At 52.2% G+C, this 20274-nt stretch overlaps 1 protein-coding gene across 1 annotated transcript in view; it reads right to left on the bottom strand.

Moving 5' to 3' along the window:
- Nucleotides 1-282: 282 nt before the first annotated feature.
- NRTN (neurturin) overlaps nucleotides 283-20274 on the bottom strand; it is a 74397-nt gene continuing 54405 nt past the window's right edge. The window contains exons 2-3 of the mRNA XM_084614707.1: nucleotides 11588-11822; nucleotides 283-1214 (exon numbers count right to left, since the gene is read on the bottom strand). Coding sequence (XP_084470833.1) covers nucleotides 766-1214; nucleotides 11588-11795 — 657 coding nt within the window. The 5' untranslated portion in view covers nucleotides 11796-11822 and the 3' untranslated portion in view covers nucleotides 283-765. The remainder of the gene's footprint in view (nucleotides 1215-11587; nucleotides 11823-20274) is intronic.

Genomic DNA, 20274 nt, shown 5'->3' with positions numbered 1-20274 from the left:
CATGTCTACAATAAAATAAGGGTAAGATATGATCTTAGGATATAAAAGAATATTTCTTGACCGCTCAGTCATTTATCTGCACCCAAAAAGGTTCCATCCACGTGAACTCCATGCCCTGGAGCAATTCTCTTTAGGCCGCAACCCGTCTCGGAGGGGAGCCTCTGAGAAGAGGCCTCAGTTTTCGTAGGACTAGGAATGCCAATCTGACTCCGCCTTTCCAACTGGATCGCAGTTCCGGAGCTGGCCGCCCAATTGCATCCAAAGACAAGGGCGACTGGCACCTTTTGGACTCGAAATACTTGGCCAGCAAAACTTTCCTGCTAAATCCCTTCGTGAGAGCAATAAAATAAAAGCCCATGTGGATGCCAGGCTGGTGCTGTGACTGATGCCGGCATCCCTGAGGAAATCAGCAGGTGTTTCCTCCTACCTCTCCATTCCCCAGCTCCTCCTTCTTAGAGCATCCCAACGCTCAGGGGCACCGGGCTGGCGGGGGGAGCGCGGAGGCACCTGTAGAAGTGTTGAAAGGCCCCTCGATCTCTCTCAAAACACAACCCAGCATCAAGAGTTTCCCTGTTGCCCCTAGAGTCCAACCACAGAACTGAGGTAGACTTGGAAACAGTTGCCTTCTTGACTCTCTCGGAGCCTGGGTCCCCTCTTAGTTCCCTTCACTCTCGGAACGCAGCAATGTCCCTTTAGGCCCTCGCCCTCTTGGCTTTTGGGCGCTGCCTTCCAGACATCAACCTTCCCAGGTTCCCTTTCCCCACTTCACACGCAGCCACATTCCTTGGCCGACAGCTCGTTGACGGTGTAGTAGCGGTTGTAAGTGTCCAGGAAGGAGACATCGTCGTCGTACGCGAGAGGCCTGCAGCAAGGCCGGGCTCTCACCTTCTCCTTTTTGATCTTCTTCTTGAGCCTCATGTTCTTCAGGGAGAGGTCATAGTTCCTGATGGCTGTCTCGCACGTACCAGTGCAGTAACGGAACAGGACGATCTCGTCTGACTCGTAGCCCAGGCCCAGCTCGCTGACGCTCACCTCCAGCTCCTTCAGGGCGCAGGGTTTGTGGCGGGCCCGGGCTCGCTTCATGCGGTTCCCAGGCTTGGGGAAGAGCGGCAGCTCATGCCCCCCGGAGTTCATGGACTGGCTGTACCTCTCGACCAGCGTGGAGATCAGCTGCCGGATTTCACCCTCCGTGTAGCTTTCAAACAAGGTACTGTCTGCAACAGAACAGGGACAGGGGTTAGCGAACCAGGCAGCGGGGAACGGCAAGCACAAGCCCCGGGAGCTAGCCACCCAGATCTCAATGGAATCTGGCCACCTAACTCCTTTAGATTACGTTGAAAATCCCAGCCCCAAATATTTCTACGGATTGTGGGTAAACTTTCAAAAAATGCTTAAGTGACTTAGAAACCTAAGTCCCATTTACTTACAATGGGACTTAAGCTCCTAAATCTCATAGGTCCCCCCCATCTTCATGTCCCCAGGCTGCACGCACAAGCAGGAAAGAGCCTATAAAAGGGACAGGAGAAAGTGATGGGTGTTAGGAAATCAAGGCTCCAATAATTTGCGAAGCCCCTCTGAAACGTTGACTACGTTCTACCCAAATCTAAGCTTCCATTCAAGTCAGCAAATTACCTGCCGAGCATTTCGGCTTGTGAAGCAATTGGCCTGCACAATGAAACAGGCGCGCTCCTGCCTGGTTAACCCGCCTTGTGGAAAACTGGCCCCAGACAAACTCCAGCACCATCAAAGGCTGACATTCACCCCTCTCCTCCACCCTGCTTGCTCCTTAGAGGTCAGATGGGCCCGCTTTATTTAGCGGAGCAGAGGCCTTATCTACACTAGGGCTGAAAAAAAAATCACCAGTTCAAGTATTGTGGTTTAAGCACTAGAGCAAGTGGGGTTTGGGCCCTGCCTATTGTACAGTTTAACCCAGGGAAGCCAGAACCCCGACCTTCACAGCGATTGTTTTGATGGTCTAGTACGGTCCCCTGCACAACACAGGCCAGAGACCCTCCCACAACAAGCCCTGCACTGAGCCCCCCGCCTGTCATTGAACTGGGGCATATCCTTCAGAATGAGGCGCCCGCTTGAGAAAGGTGCTCCTGGGTCCAGTGTAGTCAGAGCCTGAGTGTGTTCTAAACCAGTTTACAACACCACGGTGCGTCTAGTCTGGTTGGACGGGAGGGGGGGGGCATCCGCCCCTTTCGTGGGGCTGCAGGCGGACAGAGCGAACCCGTTTCATGGAGGAAAAGCAGCTGCAAAGCGACGACTTTCAGATGCCACCAGCCTGATGCCCTGCAACCGGCTAGTGCCCCAGTCCACTTGCTTCCTACTGAAGTCCTTCCTAAGGGCTGAACGAATTCATCCCAGGAGAGGCCACCGGCACCTTGGCCTCTCTAACACTTGTTGAGCAATTAACCGGAAGCTCGGTATTTATGGGGACCACGGCTTTTGTGGAGACTGAGCTTTCGGATGTGTACAACCTCTCCGAATGCCTGCAAACAATGGCATGCCCAGAGCGGCTTACGACACGTACAAGCCCCTGGGGAGGGAGTGGGTTTGGGGGGATGCACATTCTAATGACTGGTCTCAGTCAGCCAATAGCAGAAGCCCTTTGGAAAAGGGCCCGGTGCCAGTCATCCCATTGGCCTGTGGGGGTGAAAGGGACGAAAAGCCAGCAGAGCTGTGCAAGAGGTTATGGAAGTCAGTTGCTCGGTGTCAGCTTTGGCCCCCACCACCTTCCCAGTCACTGGTGCGGGGGGAGCGGGTTCACTGGGGCCAAGATCCATACGTGGGGAAATGCTTTTCTTGGACCCGTCCCCACTAGCAGCCCCCCCCCGAGAATACAAGGCAGCACGAATTAAGGGCCCGTTCTCCCCACCCGAGGGTTGGTTGCAGAGGCAGGGTCCTCCAGCTCTGGGAGTCACCCTGCTAGGCAGCCAGAAGCCAGTGCATCAACGAATGCCCTGTATGCCGATTCGCCGCCCCAGGCAGTCAGCTCGAGCTCATTGATCTACTGGCTTGGGTGGGGCAGAACCCCGTTTCCATGGCCACGGGGTCCCTCTCTCACAGGGTGAGAGAGTTAAAAAAAAAATACAAGAATGAGTCAGGACTGAAGCGTCTTATTGAAACAGGATGAAAAATGGTTCAACCTCAGAGTGAGAGGCTTTAACGACAGCTTTCCAATTCAGCCCAAGGAGTCAAGCTGGCTCCAGGTGGCACAGATGCTCTTGGCTTGGAGGATGTGGCCAGGGCCCAAGAGACAGGAATGCTCCAGGTGAGGCTGCCTTAGGCCTTGTCTACACTTGAAAGGATTGGCTGGTTGACCTATACCAGTAATGCACCCACCTCCCCGCCTCACCCCCTCAGCCAACTCCCAGTGCAGATGCAGCTTATACGTCCTAGCATTTCCAAAGCGACCTCACTTTGGGTTGTGTTTCCATGGCTTTTCTTAAGCTAAGCACCATGTGGTTGGGTAGGTGTTTGGGTAGGAGACCTCCAGATGCTTTGGCCAATGCAATTTCCCTTTGAGTTAATATTGGCCAGCATGGGGCTTGCTTTTATAGGACATGTGAACAGGGGCGGTGAAGCCCTCCCAAAAGTGAGGGGGTGGGGCCAGGGGCCGCTGTCTGCTCTGTGGACCCGCCCATGCCCCTCCTCTTCCCCCCCCGAGGCTCCACCCCTGGCCAAGCCAGAAGCCAAAGCGGGGCCAGGGAGCCTGGGTGGGCTCCTCCACCTGCCCGAGGTGGGGGGTGGGGCTGAGAGCAGCCCCCAGCCTATGTTCTCACCCCCTGGACTCCCATCCAAGGCAGGTGGAGGGTTCCCCCAGCGGCCCAGGCTCCCCGGCCAGGCTCCAGCTGCCAGCCTGGCCAGGGCCTTGGGGGGAAGAGGCGGCCCATCCATTTTCAACAAGTGGGAGCACCGTGACCCTCTGGCCCCCCCGTTCCGGTGCCCCTGCATGTGAAACTCCAGTCCTGACCACTCGTGGCAGTTTCTGTAAGAATCAGGGATGAGTTAACCCTGGCATCCAATTCCAGTTCAGGCAATTACATTCCGTTTAGCGAAATTCCCTCTGCAGTTTCACTTGAATACAACAGTTTGGATTGGGTCTTGATCTGCTAGGTGATGTAGCTGGGTGGGCTTAACCAGCTGTGGTGTCCTATCCCAGAAGCAGCTACGTTTCAAGGGTGGGTGACATAATCTCGGTGTCAGTTAATTAATGAATGCCTGCAATCTGTGATCGTCAGGTGAAAGACACATTAGAAATTCCAAGCATTCCCGTGGGGCCAGTTCCTGGTTTTATTCAGTCCTTACTCGCTTTGATTTGAGCAGGAGTAAAAACTTAGTAAGGCCGTCGGGGTTTGGCCCACTGTTGCTATTGGCAGTAAAATATTCTAATTCTTCTACAGATCAGAGAATGCCGCAGTCCCATGTTATTTAAACATCAGAACTATTTGTTTCAGCTCCGGTTGACTTGAGTCCACGTGCAGTAGAATTGGTCGGGAAATGGTTTTCCTGGTCTGTAAAAAGTAGATTTCAAACCTTTTGGGGATGAAATGGAGACCTTCAGAACCGTTTTTGGAAAACCACAGCGCGCAAGACCCATTCCACAATACCCTGTGGTTAGGTGCTCACCTAGGATGTGAGAGACCCCCGTTCAAATCCCCACTCCGCCTGATTCGGAGTAAGGCCCTGCACCTGTCTCACGGCCCGCATGAATGCCCTAACCCCTGGGCTAGGGTCTGTTCTGGGACTGTGCACTGGTTGTCTATTTCAGTTACATGCTAGACCTGAGGAAACCATCTAGATAAAGGAGCATTTTCCAAAGAAAAACCATTATCAAAAAATTCCTGACCAGCTCTCATCTACACGTTACTTCTAGGATACGGAAAAGGAAATTTACTTTTTTGTGGACTAGTAACACTGGAGTGGGCGTGCGTGTTTACATGCACATGGGTGTTTTTACATTACATTGCACATACTGCTCCAAATCTGCCAACCTGAAACCCATGTTGCTAGAGAAGATTCTTTTCATGGGGCACCCTCTCCTCCCAACACCACACTGCACAGTTACACAGCTGTATGCCCTGCGAGGAAGGGACTCCAGGGATGGCTGGTGGGCCACAGGCAGTTCACAGTTTGAAGCTGCTGTGAACCCGAGGCCCCACACACTAGCATGGATACCTCTGAAGAGCCAGGGAGGTCCAGCTGTCCTGCAAGCTAGGACCTGTTTGAGATGCCACTGTAGTAGACGCCAGCATTCGAGCATGGATGAGCCCGGTGCAGGGGAAGGATCCTCAGACAAGTGTGCAAATTCATTCCCCATTACCGCGATGGCGCCCCCAACTGAGCAGGACATGACTATCAACTTTTCATTAGTTTGCTCGCACTAGGAGAGGTCGTGGCACCAGGAAGAGAGGGCGGGCTGTTATCTGCTGTTCGTGCCCCTCCAGAGTTAGGCGAGGGGATGGGTGTGTGTGGAGTGGTTTGTTTACGTACCCGGGGATGCCCCTTGAATCCTGTTGAGAGATCGCAATGAAACTTTCATGGAAGTCCTCTGCAATCCTCTCCCAAAGGTCTCCAGGCATGGCAGCCTTATTTCTTCCTCTGTGGTAGGACACATTCCCACGCCACTCAGCAATTACTGCCAGGGGGCCTGCCAAAGCAAACGGGCTAGCAGCCTATGGACCCGGGCGGCTTTGGGACATCAGCAACAGCTGTGGGAGGGGAAGGGACTTCTGAATCTTAACTTCCGCTTTCCATCATGACTCTACTGTCCATGGTACCTCTGCGCGTTTCATCTGTAGCTGATGCCGTTGCGGCCTTGAGGGGTTCTCCCTCCACACCTGAGTCAGAGAAGGAGAAAGAAGAGGACCCGGGTTGACCTGTTCAGCGAGATTCTTCAAGCCAATGTTGCAACAGACCAGGAACAGAGGGGTGGCAGATGAGTATAGCAGAGTGCATGTAGAAGGAAAGAACGGACAGGAGAAATGCGCAGGAGGCCCAGCAGGAAAAGGAGAGGGAGATGCACCAGAACATAATGGGTCTTCTCCAGCAGCAAACACAGAGGCTGCAGCTGCTTGTGGACTGACAGGTTCAAAAATCCCAGGCTCACCTTGGAGAACTCCATGGTCACTGCTCCCGACACCCTGCGACATTCCACGTGGCATCAGGAACCACATCCCTACTTTACCCCTCTACACAGGGGGACGTGAAGGAAAACCACAGCTTCACCTACGCTGACCTGGGAGAGCCATGGTTGATGTATGTGTAGCTAAAATGGACATGAACGTTCCTTCCCTTTCCTTAAGCTGTGTTCCAAAAAAAGAAAGTTCCTCCTTGTAGCTTTCTGAACAGTCCTGTCTCCTTAGAGATGTAGGCATCATGCACCTTCCCTGGCTAGTCAACTCTGATGTAGATGAAGCATCCCGGGTGATCCACCAGCTCTTTCATAACCATAGGAAAACAGCCCTTTCTGATGATGTGGTCTGTGGCAAGGGGGTCTGGTGCCAAAATAGGGATTTGCATCCCGTCTAGTGATCCATTCGATAACCTCATTGCTGCAAATCCATCCCTTATGTCCTGCACATTGCTGACAGCCACAGTCCTGCGTAGCAGAAGATGGCCCTGCACATCTGCATGACAACCACCCCCGCAGTGGATTTTCCAACTCCAAAATGATTTCCCACTGACCGGTAGCAATCTGCCGGGGCAAGTTCCCACAGCACGATGGCCGCTCACGTCTCCACTGTCAGCCCCGCTCTCACATTTGTGTCCCTGGACTGGAGGGCTGGGGCGAGTCGGTGCACAGATCCAGGAATGTGGCTTTGAGCATCCGAAAGTTCTGCAGCCGTGGCTCATCATCCTACACCTGCATTACGATGAGATCCCACAAGTCACTGTTTGTAGCTACTCTGTGAATGCCACCGAAAACCTCGACTTCGTTCTCGCTGTGTTCCACAGCAATCCGCCCTTCAGGAATCATCATGTTCCCCGCGACTCCAATCATAGCTCTCAAATATTGGAGGCTCACCAATCCTGTGCTTGTCCTGGGGGCTTTCGCCTTTCCTGGGGTTTTTCACCTTCCTCTGCAGCACAGGGCATGGGTCACTTGCAGGTTTAAACTAGTGTCAATGGTGGATTCTCTGTAACTCAGGGTCTTTAAATCATGATTTGGGGACTTCAGTAACTCAGCCAGAGGTTAGGGGTCTGACATGGGAGGGGGTGGGTGCGTTTCTTTGGCCTGCAACATGCAGGAGGTCAGACTAGATGATCACGATGATCCCCTTCTAGCCTTAAAGTCTACACGTCTAACTCTCATGGCAATAGTCCAGAGGTGTTCAGAGCAGAGGTGACGGACAGCAACAAGTCCCACGCTGGTTTGTGGGATTTTCTGAATAGGCGTGAAAATTATGGGATCGAGATAGCATTATGGGGTGGAGAAAGTCGCATGATGGGACCTTGACGCTGCGGTCCCAGTCACCCCGCGCCACTTGTTTCTGCCCCACCATTGCACCATTGGTGGTGAGTTGCACCCTGGGATACCGCATGGTGCACTGCACTGGGCATCGACACAAGCACTGCTGGTGAGCACACACAGTGCTGACACAAGGAGCCAAATGTGTTTGTGCATAAGCGATATACTCACTTGAGTTGGCAAAAGTTTGTAGCGTAGACATGCCCTGAGGTAACTACGTAACCGAGACAGTTACAGGCTTAATCGGAGGCAATTAACTTGTTATGGTGGGGATTGTTGACCCTCGGGGGCAGGGATTAGGCTAATGAAGTCATCAGCTCAACACAGGAAGAGCGAGAATTGGCAGGAAGTAAGAGGGGAGCTCCGAGACTGGGCTGGGCGGGATGGGGAACGCTGGGTGGAAGGTTCCTCCTGTACTATGTCCTGAAATGCTGGGAATCCAGAGATTACAGATACATGTGGGGAAAAGTAACAGACTGTGTGTATATTGTGAATAAGAGACCGCACAAACGGGCCAGGCCCACGGCACACCGGGTAGCTGAGGGAGCAGCCCATGACAGAGGCCTAAGCAAATCGCTGGGTGCTCTCGTTCACCCTGGCTAAGACGTAGCCAGGGTGGGCAGGGATGTTCTACTGAACGATGATCTTCCGCTGCTGAGCCACAAGGAAAAGGCTCCTTTAAAGGAATGTTGTCCCCTCACCCCCATCCCACCTTCCTGCTCCTTGGTTTGAAAAGATCAGGTCAATATCTCTTCCAAGCTAACTCCAATCCCGCTCCAGGATTCTGCTGGAACGCCTCCTGGTCTCCACACCCCTCACTTTGTCTTGTTTATTTTCCTACCAGACTTTCACAGCTTGCAGCAGCTCAGGCCGCCCCTCACTGCATGACACTTAAAGTGCATGCTTAAAAAAAAAAAAATCAAACATTGGGTGAATAAATAAAACGAACTCCCGTTGCATTCATGACTTCCAGATGCCTTGCACACAGCCACGTCGGAGACGCTGGGAGGAATCACGGCTTCCTCCGGCGAGAGGGGAACGGGCAAGCTTGTGCTGCAGTGAACGGTTGGGCACAGCGTGCTCCCACTCGTGCAGGGGTCACAAGCAATCAAAGCATGGGAAAGAGGGCAGGAAGCAAAGAGATGTGGCACCAATCTATGGGGATCACAGCGCTTGGGTCTTGGGCAGCTGAACTGTCGCTATAAAGGGCCCGGTTCTGATCTAATCAGCCGGGTAAAGCAGGAATGACTCTGCTGGAATCAAAGGAGATGATTCCAATCTCACTCCAGTGTCACACCGGCGTAACTCAACATAGGTCAAAGGCGTGACCCCTGATTTGTACAGCTATAAGTGGGAGGAAAAATTGGCCCATAGGAGTTAAACTGATGTGAGTTCAGATCAGACCCAAAAGCTCTAACACCATTAAAGCCAGCTGTCACTCTGGATCAAACTATACACTATAACAAGCCTTGGCTATTCTGCCCTCAGTGTGAACTCTCAGGGCCTGACTCTCATCTTACTTCAATAAAATCACAACCTAATCCTCAGAGCAGACGGCATCTAACCCTTCCAGACACAGACCTCAATTCAGAGCTGGGGTGTAAGAAGCAAGAAGAAGGCATAAAGGACAGCAAAAAGTTGTATCTGTGACCCAAAGGTTATCGCCCCAGCAAACTTCATGACCCTGCTCCAAAGCATGGACACGCCGGAACTCTGCAAAGAAACAGCTGAAAAGTCTCTTTAATGTTACCAACACGATCTGACTTTCCCTTTGCCTCAAGCTTGGAAAGGGCTGAATCATTTTCAGTGAAACTGACCAAAGCAATTCATCCAGTTGCAGAGATCAAGAATGGAATATTTCAGCCACAACGGTTAAAGTCTGGCAAAGTTATAACCAGCGGAAACCAGGGGCTGTCTGATAATGGGATGTACGAGGCCACCCTTGACTCTCAGCATTGCCACTAACTTTCTATTTTTACTTTTGTTTCCTTTAGCACCTTTCAGCCAGGCTCTCAACCATTCGTGGACCCGCACAGACCCCCTGCGAGAGACACACGCAGAGAACACAGCAAGGCTTCCCCTCACGTCTGGGCCAAACTTAGTGTAGAAACCCACACCTGACTGTCCTCCTTCAAGGTTGGATATTAGGGAACACTATTTCACTAGGAGGGTGGTGAAGCACTGGAATGGGTTACCTAGGGAGGTGGTGGAATCTCTATCCTTACAGGTTTTTAAGGCCCAGCTTGACAAAGCCCTGGCTGGGATAATTTAGTTGGGGATTGGTCCTGCTTTGAGCAGGGGGTTGGACTAGATACCTCCTGAGGTCCCTTCCAACCCTAATCTTCTATGTTTCGAAATCCCTCCTTAAATTTCTCCTCGACTGTGATACTTACATAAAACTTTACAACGGCCAGGCTGCTGACGTGCTGAGACACTGCCCATCGTGACCAACCCTGTCTCATTGTTTCCTCGTGCTACCCCATCTGTCTGTATCCCTCTGTTGTCTCTTGTCTTAGACTGAGAATGCTCTGGGGCACAGAGGGTCTTTTTGTTCTGTGTCTGTGCAGCGCCTGGCACAATGCGGTTGTGGGGCATGATTAGGACCCCTCTAGGTGCTAGAATAATACAACAAATAATATTTTCATCGGCAGAGTCAGGAGCCGACCCAGATCTCCTGACTTGCAATCCCCTGCTCTCACCACCAGACCGTACTCCCTCTCAGTGAACCCACCTAGAATTCAATGAGGACCTAGCAACCTCAGCCTGAACAGAAAGTGGTAAACACCAAAGGTCAAAACCAGAATTTCATTGCTCCTCCGAAGGGCAGCAGCCATCTCACAAACACCATCCTGGGGCACTGGCTCACCACCTTCTGTGCAAGGTCCTACCAGCATGTCGGTGCTCCTGGAAAGACCATCTCTCTAAGTACCCACCAACTCTGACTATGCTTTAGGGAGCAGAGCACAGCTGGTTACAGCTGCAGGCCCACAGCCCCGGGTCTAAAGAGAGCGGGCTGGTTTTGATCATGTTTTTAATCGCATGCTGTCCATCGTATGCGGAATAAGAAAAACCACATGCTGTCACACCATGGATAAGGAGGCCGCGGGTAAAGCAGAAGAGGAACAAAACCCCTTGTCTGGAGGGGTCAGTCTTGGATGAGCAGAGAACACAATGATCCCTGCAGCTTAATTAGCTTGAGAACCTAGTCGTGGCCCAGCTCAGACACTCAGGGTCTGTCTACACTGCAATGGAAGCCCTGGGTTAGGAGAACTTGAGTTAACAGGCCCTGGGTTTGTTAACCTAGGACTTGAGCATCTACACCCATTTGTAACCCCAGGTTAGGAATTGTTGAACCCCGGGTCCCAGATTGGGGCACCAGCATCTACACTGCATTATGCAGATATGAATCCAACCAGTCGTATCCCCGACTTCCTAGCACCCTCCCAAAATGTGCCTGCTCGAGCCTGTTGTTCGTGATGCAGTGTGAGAAAACTTGACTGTCCAGATGACAAAGTAAGTCAGCTTGTGGGACAGGATACAGCAGAACCTCAGCGTTAGGAACACCAGAGTTACGAACTGACCAGTCAGCCGCCCAACTCATTTGGAACCAGAAGTGAACTGTCAGACAGCAGCAGAGACCCCAAAAAAAAGGAAATACAGTACAGTGCCGTGTTAAAGGGAAACGCCTAAAAAAGATAAAGGGAAAGCAGCATTTTTCTCCTGCCCAGTAAAGTTCCAAAGCTGAATTAAGTCACGGTTCAGCTGAAAACTTTTGAAAGAACCATCCTAACGTTTTGTTCCAAGTTACGAACCGCCTCCATTCCCGTGGCGTTCGTAACTCTGAGGTTCTACTCTCTCTTTGGAGGACTCAGAGCACGTCTACACTGCAAAGCAACGGGGCTTGAACCCTGGGTCTTGGCTTGACTCAGGCTCAGACCCTCCAGGGTATATCTACGCTGCAACAAAAACCCATGGCATAGCCGTAGCTCTCCGTTACCCCACCCTCTCCATGTATGCCAGGGCCTGGGGAAGGAACGCTCTCCCCCAGCAGTGCCAGCAGCGAGATGGCTCTGAGCAGATGGAGTCAAGGCAAAGCATGCTATAGCTTACATTGAGAGATCAGCGGGTCACGGCGCTCCAGGGCTCGCGGGGATCTCCGCTGACCTACAGGCAAGGCAGAAGAGGAGGCTGACCTTGACGGCGAGGAAGGGAAGGGGCTGTATTTCCGGCTTCTGTTGAGCATGTCTCTACAAACTAAAATGGACAACATGGAACTGAGGAGCATCGAGGCAATGGCTGCAAACTTCCATACCTTCATCTTAGACCAAGTCAGAACATTGAAACTCTGCAAAACAGGCAAAACAAATATCCTTATTACAAACCCTCTGCCCCCGACCCCCATCATCTCCCCGCGGACAGATCCCCAGTAATAATGGTCATGCCGTGGGCTGCTGAGAAACCTTCCCTGGGAATCTCAGAGCAATCACACGCATTCCTTCGATTGGACTCTCCCACTCCCTTGGGTCAGTATCATCCACATCCCTATTTTATAATGGGAAACTGAGGCACAGAGAGGGGACGTGACTCGCCCAGAGCCCGGCAGCGAGTCAGAACCCAGGCGTCCTGATTCGCAGCCCTATGCTCTCAACGGTGGACCTCACTTGTGCCATCACTTTCCCATCATGGTAACAGGCTGCTCCGTTTGTGGGACAGAGGACATTTACAGAGAATCAGCTCTGAGGAGCAGATTGTACCAGGTGCTAGCAAGGGCAGACAGGGGAAGTAGGGCACACGCATGCACGTATGTGCCCTGGGAATGGGTGGGGACCAGGACACAGGCGCTGCTCAGCTGCCCAGTGCAAGAAGGCTGTGCAGAGGTGGTGCAAGGTGTGCCAGGTGACCCCCTCCTCACCCCAACCAGCAGAACCGCCTGGATGCTGGAGGAACCTCAGCTGCACCTTTCAAAAGGCAGGAGATCTCCCTGATGCTCCCCCAGAGGAATTCTGGATAAGGCGAGAAGGATTCTACCTGGGATTGCAGGTGATGGATCATTTCCTATTGCGGGCAATGCACAGTCTAGCCTGATCAGTTTAAATCCATTTAAAAAAAATAGAACCAGGGGCCAGCATGTTTCTCCTCCAGATAAATATCCATAATTCTGCACCCAGCCCAGCCAGAGCAGGAAGGATGTGAGTGCCGAGTAGGATTGCTAAATCTGAGCACTACCTCCGGAACAAGATGGGTCTAGAAGCTGCTGCCAACAACCACCCACGGAAGCAATTCGCACTTCGCTTCTTTTCCAAAGACCTTTTGCCTGATCCTTCCTTTGCACTGTGCCTTGGGAATTCACCTCCTCCAGTGCAAAGCAAATGCCATTCTGAGCTATTCACACCCACTTTGCCCTGGGTACCAGAGGTGACACAAGGTGTCCCTGGAGTCTAATGAGAAGAGAAAGTCTTCCGAGCCCGGCCCCTTTACAGCAGTGACTAGAGCTGGCCAGGAAATGATTTTCCCCTAGAAGGAGAGTTTTTGAGACATCAAAAAAATTTCCCAGCCCGAATTGGGAAGAAGAGTCAAAATCTCAAAAATTTTGGAGAACTGAAAATCCAAAAAAAAAAAAAAAAATTGGTTTAGGTCAATTAGAAGATTTTATTTATGTAATTTTGGAACATTTCGTTTTGATAGTTTTGAAACATTTTGTTTTCAACCTTTTTTTCTTTTTTCAAACCTCTCGCTAGTCTAAATGTCTTCAAATTTCAGGATGAAAACCGGTTTCAACTCAAACAACCGGAACTTTGGATGTCACAAATGTGGACGTGGGACATTCTGACAACGTCAAAACACTTTTTCCCAATAATTCCTCAGGTCAGGAGATTTGGCAAAATCAACCCTGTTTCGCCAATGGTTTCGGTCTCAACAAATTGACATTTTTCAGCCAAAAACAGCTTGTTGAAAAATTCCAGACTTAGCCTTGGTCTACACAACAGAGAATGACTCTGGTATAGCTACGTCACCCAGGGGTGTGAATAATCCACCCCCCTCACCGACGTAGTTACACCGACCTAAGCGCCAGTATGGACAGCACAAGGTTGGCAGGAGAAGTTCTCCCATCAGCCTCTTGCAGAAGTGGATTAATTTTGCCAACGGGAGAGCTCTCTCCCGCCGGCATAGAGTGTCTTCATTGAAGTACAACAGTGGTGCACCTGCCTGGGTGCAGAGTTTTAAGTGTAGACCTGCCCTTACACCAGTTGCACTGGTCTTTATTGTTTGCCCGGCAAAAACAGCTCAGCTAAGGGAAAGTCAGCTGGAATCTGTTCTTCCTTGGGCCCGGTCAAGAGAATGGTTTACAAAGTTCCAAGCAGTCACACCTGTGGAAACTCCATGAGGACATTGGGGTTTCGCAGAGTCACGGTGGGCCTACGTTTCAAAGCAGGGGAAGCCCTTGGGTAACAGACAGGCTAATTTGACACACCAACCCTTTGTTAGTGGTGTTGATGCGTGAGAAGGAAAGAACCTCAGGGTGTGTCTGCATTGCAATTAGAAACCTGCGACCGGCCGGCCCATGTCAGCTGACTCAAGCTCAAGCTAAGAGGCTGTTAAATTGTGATGTAGACACTCAGGCTTGGGCTGCAACCCACAGTAGGGACCCTTACAGAGGGGGTGCAAGCGGCGCACATCCTGATTAGAACCAGGAGACATTTTGGAGGCTACTTTTTGGGGTGAAAAACGCAGCAAAACCTTTCACGAATCGGTTAGAACAACAAACAAAAAATAATTCCAAAGAGTTTGAGACGGTTCAGCGTTCTCTCAACGAAGTGCTTTGATTTGCTGGTGTGAAATGACTTGGTCGCAAACTGTCCTTTAATCACACTGTGTATTTTTTTAAAAATGCAAAAGCGTTTCAAAGCGGTCACAATAAAACCATTCTGATTTTCTCAAAATGAAACATTTTGTTCGACCCAAGACTTTTTTTATGTAGGACTTTTTCAAGCTGCTGAAAAATTGCAAACGTTTTCGGTTTTTTGGCCTGATCCAAAATGAATTCCCCTCCCCCACCATTTTTTGGAACATCCAATGAACTGCAAAATATATTATTCTCCCCACTCTCATTTTGATCTGGTAGCCGCTTACCCGCTCTTTGCACTGGGGTAATTGACAAGGAACAGAGGAAAAGTCACAGGAGTCTTGGAGAGACGACACACAGCCCTACGATATCGTTTTTTATAGTCCTTTTCAGAGCCGTTCCACAATTGAATGCATTCATTTCAAAGGGAAAATGCGATGTTTCTAGATATCCTGGCCTGGGGAGGGACAGCTCAGTGGTTTGAGCATTGGCTAGCTAAACCTAGGGTTGTGAGTTCAATCCTCGAGGGGGCCATTTAGGAACCTGGGGCAAAAATTGGGGATTGGTCCTGCTTTGAGCAGGGGGTTGGACTAGATGACCTCCTGAGGTCCCTTCCAACCCTGAGATTCTATGATATGCCACATTCCGGTTGTCAAATGCCCTGCATCCTGTTCTCCAGCTAGTGGAGATTCTTGAGTTCGTTACCAACAATTCTTAATAACCAAGTCACAATTATGGGCCAAATCGTACAGTCCTCACATGGGCCTGATTTTCATTGACCCTAACTCCCCTTTACACCTGACAGCGAAAGGGGCCTTAATAGTGAGTGTAAATGTAACAGGTCCAAAGCCAGGCCTTCTTATATGGCTATGGGCCTTTGCATCAATGAGAATCAGATCCACTGAGTTTAATAGGAGTGTTTCCTACACAAAGTCTACACAAACCACAGGAAGTTGGCCCAATAATACCAATAAATTATATATTGGGCACCCTGTGCCAACCCACAAGGTCTCCGAGCACCTAGCATGCAGTAATAGGACTCATTAAAAACCACAGAGCCAATAAACTATCGAGAGAGCAGAAACGAACGCCGCTCCCCTGAGCTGGCCTCCTGCCCTCCGCCCACGGCCCGCCACACACGCGGACGCCACCCAGAGCCAATCCTCCCCCACAGCAATGGCAAGCTAGCGCCGAACCCAGACGTCTCTTCAGCCTGGCTCGGGAAGGAGGCAGACTCCAGGGTCCAGGCATATGCCAAGAGGGAGAGAGCAGCGGGGGTCATGGGCCCATGACCTCCACTGCCCTGCCTCCTGGGCAGTCAGCAGCTCTACCCCATCTGATCAGAGCTGCCATTCCGGGGCACAGAACAGGGCTGGGAAGGGGCGTACTACGCCTTTAAAGGACAGCCTGGCGCTCACAGCAAGAACTGCCTGGATTGAATCAAGGAGGCTCCCTCCTCTGCCCTCGGACTGACCTGTTTATACAGGGAGAGGGAGCCGTGCTGGAGAGAAGGACGAGAAGCCATCCAGGTTGCCCCCAGTGGCACTCTCTCCCCACCTGGCTGTTCTGGCTGCGAGCTCCTGGCAGGCCTCCGTGGGGCAGCACGCCAGCTCACGGGCGCAGGCCAGGCCGACAGCACTGAGCGTCCTGAAAAGCGACTGGAAAGGCGGCTCTGCATCGACCGTCTCCCAGCGACCCCAGAGCCCAGCAGGGCTCAGCTGACAAGCACAGAGCAGTTTGGCTGACATGCCACGTGAAGTCTTAGGGCACGTCTACACTATCAAATTAAGTCAACCTATGTTAGGTCATGTCCACACTAACCTCCGCCTGTTGGGGCCATGTGTGCTCACCAGGAGCGCTTCCGCTGACTTAAGAGGGGCAGTGTGGGGGGCTGAGAGCCAGCTGGGAGCCCGGCTGCCACCCGGACACTCAGCTCAGCATGGCGCTCCCTGCCAGGAACCTGACTGCCCCCCGGGGCTCCCGGCAGGGACCGGGGAACGGAGAGCCCGGGAGGTGGCTGGGCTCACGGCTGGAGTCCCCTACCCACCCTGGGGTGACCACCCCAGCTGTGAGCCGAGCTCAGGGTTCACGGCAGGGATCCGACCAACTTCATGGCTCCGGCAGGGCCACGTGACCTCGTCACAACTTACAACTTAAAGCGGCGCAGAAAACACCCGCAGCTCAGCGGGGCAGGACTAACCGGGATCAGAGGCACCAACTTCTTCTGGCCCCGGCGGGTGCTCAACCCGCCCTCTGCCCCTGGCCCCGCCCCGAGTCCACCCCTGCCCCGCCCCCATTCCAACCCCTTCCCCAAAGTCCCCCCCCCAACTCCGCCCCCTCCCTGCCCCTATTTGACTCCTTCTCCAAATCCCAGCCCCGGCCCCACCTCTTCCCCGCCTCCTCGCCTGAGTGCGCCACGTTCCCGCTCCTCCCCCTTCCCTCCCAGAGCTTGCTACAGCTCTTTGGTGGGGAGGGGCGGGGACGTGGCACGCTGGGAGGAGATGGAGGCATGGCGGGGAGGGAGGGGCGCTTGGCTGCCAGTGGGTGCAGAGCACCCACTAATTTTCCCCCGTGGGTGCTCCAGCCCCAGAGCACCCACGGACTCGGCGCCTATGAGCGGGATGGCAGGGAAACGGGTGTTCATGCTGGAGTCGTGAACCAGTTCCTCTGCGGAGGTGCTGCCCAGCGACAGCACTGAGGTGTGGATACGATGGGGACTGAAGCGATGTCGGCCAGCAGACAGCATCTGATTTCATGCTAGTGCCAGTTATCTGGGCCAAGGGCACACTCTGGAGGCTGCCAAGTCCACTCCAGATCCCCAGGAGTGAGGACCCAGCTCCCACTAGGATTACCACAGCCGCTGCCTTCTCCCAGGCCTCCCTGGTGTCCTGGACTGCATGCTTAGCCTAGAGAAGAGACGCATAAGGGGCCACCTGATGACACTTGCCATGGATGGTCTAGGTTCACTTGGTCTGTACTTCTGTCCAGGGCACTGGACTAGTTGACCTCTCGAGGTCCCTTCCAGCCCTGAGGTTCTATGAGGCTACATGTCCCTCCGTATCTGCCTGGCATCTCTTCAGCTGCAGCCTCCAGAATCCCCCCATCTTCGCTGTCGCTCTAATCCCATCACCTCCCTCCCGCTTTCCAAGGCCTTCCCTGCTTCTGCCTCCCCCAAGCCCTCCCCGGGCACTGCACCTCGGTCACCCACCACGCTCTGGCTCAGACTCTGTGCTCTGCCAGTTCCACCCCAGTCCCCTTCACGCCCCTTCTGCAGCCAGCACCTCCAGGTCCTACTACTACTTATAGATTTGGGTCAGATTCAACAGACAGTTTATACAGCTGCAAGGCTGGTTTGATGTGGTGGCATATTTCACGCCCACTCTACAATCCGCTTGCATGGATGCAAATGAGTGCCCAATGGGTAGGGCAACTAAGAATTAGTCCTTAAGCAGAAGCAGCAGAACCGGGAGGGGGCGGGGTGGGCGAGACCGATCTAGATCTCTGACTCCCCCCAACATCTTACGGAGGTGAGAGCAGAATGGGACCCAGCGATGTCCTGAACATGTGCTGGGGGTGAGGAGCGACAAGAGTTGGACCCGGAGGAAGGCTGGAGCAGCCACTGCAGTGCACAATATCAGGCCAGCCACTGGGGAGTAGGACTCCTCTGACCAGCCTGGTACTGCTCTCCAGGTCCTAGTGCAGATGCCCAGCCCCGGAGAGGGGCAGGACCATGTGCACCAGCTGCTTGAGTGGAGTAGGGGACAGGACAGGGCACTGTCAGCTGGGCGGGGTCAGATGGGCATCAGCACGCAGGGCACCAGCCACCGAGGAACTGCCATGGGAACGGCAGGAGGAACTACCGGGAAACCCCTTCCCAGCCTGGAGCTGGCTCCGCTCTCCTCTGGTCTCTAGCTCCCCTTGCTCCTCCTCCTATCCCACTGACCCACGGCCTTATGTTCTGTGGATCCTGTACCATCAGGGGGATGGGACAGCTTCCGTCTGAGGAGAGATTAGAAAGTCTGGGACTGTTCAGCTCAGAAATGAGATGGAGGGGGATAGGATAGTGGTCTACAAAATCATAAGGAAGCGTTAGTTACTCCTTCACAGAACACAAGAACCAGGGGTCACCCAATGAAATTAACAGGCAGCAGGTTTAAAACAAACAGAAGGAAGTATTTCTTCACACAGCGCAGAGTCATCCTGTGGAGCTCGTTGCCAGGGGATGTTGTGGAGGCCAAAAGTATGACTTGGTTCAAAAAAGAACTAGATACGTTCTGGGAGGAAAGGTCCATCCATGGCTATTAGCCAAAATAGTTAGGGCTGCAACCCCATGCTCTGGGTGTCCATAAACCTCTGACTGCCAGAAGCTGGGAGCGGATGACAGGGGATGGATCACTCGATAATTGTCCTGTTCTGTTCATTCCTTCTGAAGCACCTGGCACTGGCCACTGGCAACGGCAGAACACTGGGCTAGGTGGCCCAGTGGTCTGACTTAGCTTGGCCATTCTTATGTACCATTCAATTCCCTGTACAGGCAGGTTTTCATAAAGCCTGTGATTTCCTCCCTGTTCCTTTCAGCTCCTTGCAAACTCCAAACATGTCTCCATTTTAAACAAATTCTCCAATCTAGAGCCACAGCAACAGAAAAGGAACATTTGCCAAGTGGGAAAAAAGTGAGTTTAAGCGGGGAAAGAAATGTTTATTGTAAAATGGAACATGACAGATTCTTCTTTCATGTTACCACAGTAAATAATGAAAATGGAGCTAGGAAGCTGCTATTTGCCAATACCACTTTATATTACAGGATGTAAATAATGACATGTTAACTAAGACAGTAATTATATGCCCTGCAGGTTACAGGATAATTGTCTAACCCAGCCAGAGTCTAAATATTTTAAATGGACTTTAAACAAAGCCAAGTTAGAAAAAAGGATAGTTTAGCCATATAAGGAGGTGAGATTGTTAAAGACACCCAGGTTAGCTGTGTATGGACCTGATCCGGCCGGCAACAATGGTGAAATTCGCATCCGTGCACAGGGATAGCGCAAGGATTCTACAGGTCACATAGGATCCGCTTAAGTCCTATTTCGAGAGCTTAGTAAGTAAGTGGTGTATAAGGCTTGTGTGGGTTCTCTGCACAAAGTTTGTATCACAGCAGCAGCTGTAGTCCCCAGCTGAGATCTAGGCTCCACCGTGCTACACACTGCATATACACACTGTAAGAGACAGTTCCTGTCCCAAAGAGCCGACAATCTCACTAGACAAGGCAGAGCACAGGGTGGGAGAAAGGAAGGTTTATTCTCCCCATTTTACAGAGAGGCAAATTTCACCCAGCACGACCATCAAATCCACCCTGGCGAGCGGTCACACCTGATTTCGAGCGGCAAGCCCCTCGAGGGAGGGAGCAGAAATGCACCCTGTGACCTGCGAGTCCGGTCCAAACAGCTGGAACGAGGAACCCCTCATGTGATGAAATGCCCGAGGGCTCAGAAAGGTTCACAGGAAGGATTCAGCTAATAGCTTAGAAGAACAAAAGATGGAGCAAATTGCTGTATATTCTTGGACAGACAATTCATTGCTTCTCCCCTCCCCAAAAAAGAGAAAGGGGTGAAATTCAGCACATACCACAGGCCATGCTCAAGAACGCTTTTCATTCCTTATTGTAAGTAGCATTACAGTAGAAACTAGAGGCCCCAACCAAGATCAGAACCCATTACACTAGGCCCTGAACGTACATCTCCTAAGAGACAGAGCCCACAATTTAAATGGACAAAGGATGGGAAGGGGAAACAACTTGCCCAGTGCCAATTAGGTCAGGGGCAGAGCTGGGCCCTTTACCCAGGTCTCCTGATTCACAGTCCAGGGCACCTAACCACTACCCCCTCCCACCCCCCGTTGCTTCACTTTCTCCACTTTCATCCACTCTCAAATCACTTTGACAACTAAAAAAGCA

The sequence above is a fragment of the Lepidochelys olivacea genome (genome assembly GCF_965140295.1).
Source record: "Lepidochelys olivacea isolate rLepOli2 genome assembly, chromosome: 25".
In the NCBI taxonomy this organism is placed as follows: domain Eukaryota; kingdom Metazoa; phylum Chordata; order Testudines; family Cheloniidae; genus Lepidochelys; species Lepidochelys olivacea.
This window is presented reverse-complemented; position numbering and strand designations above follow the sequence as displayed.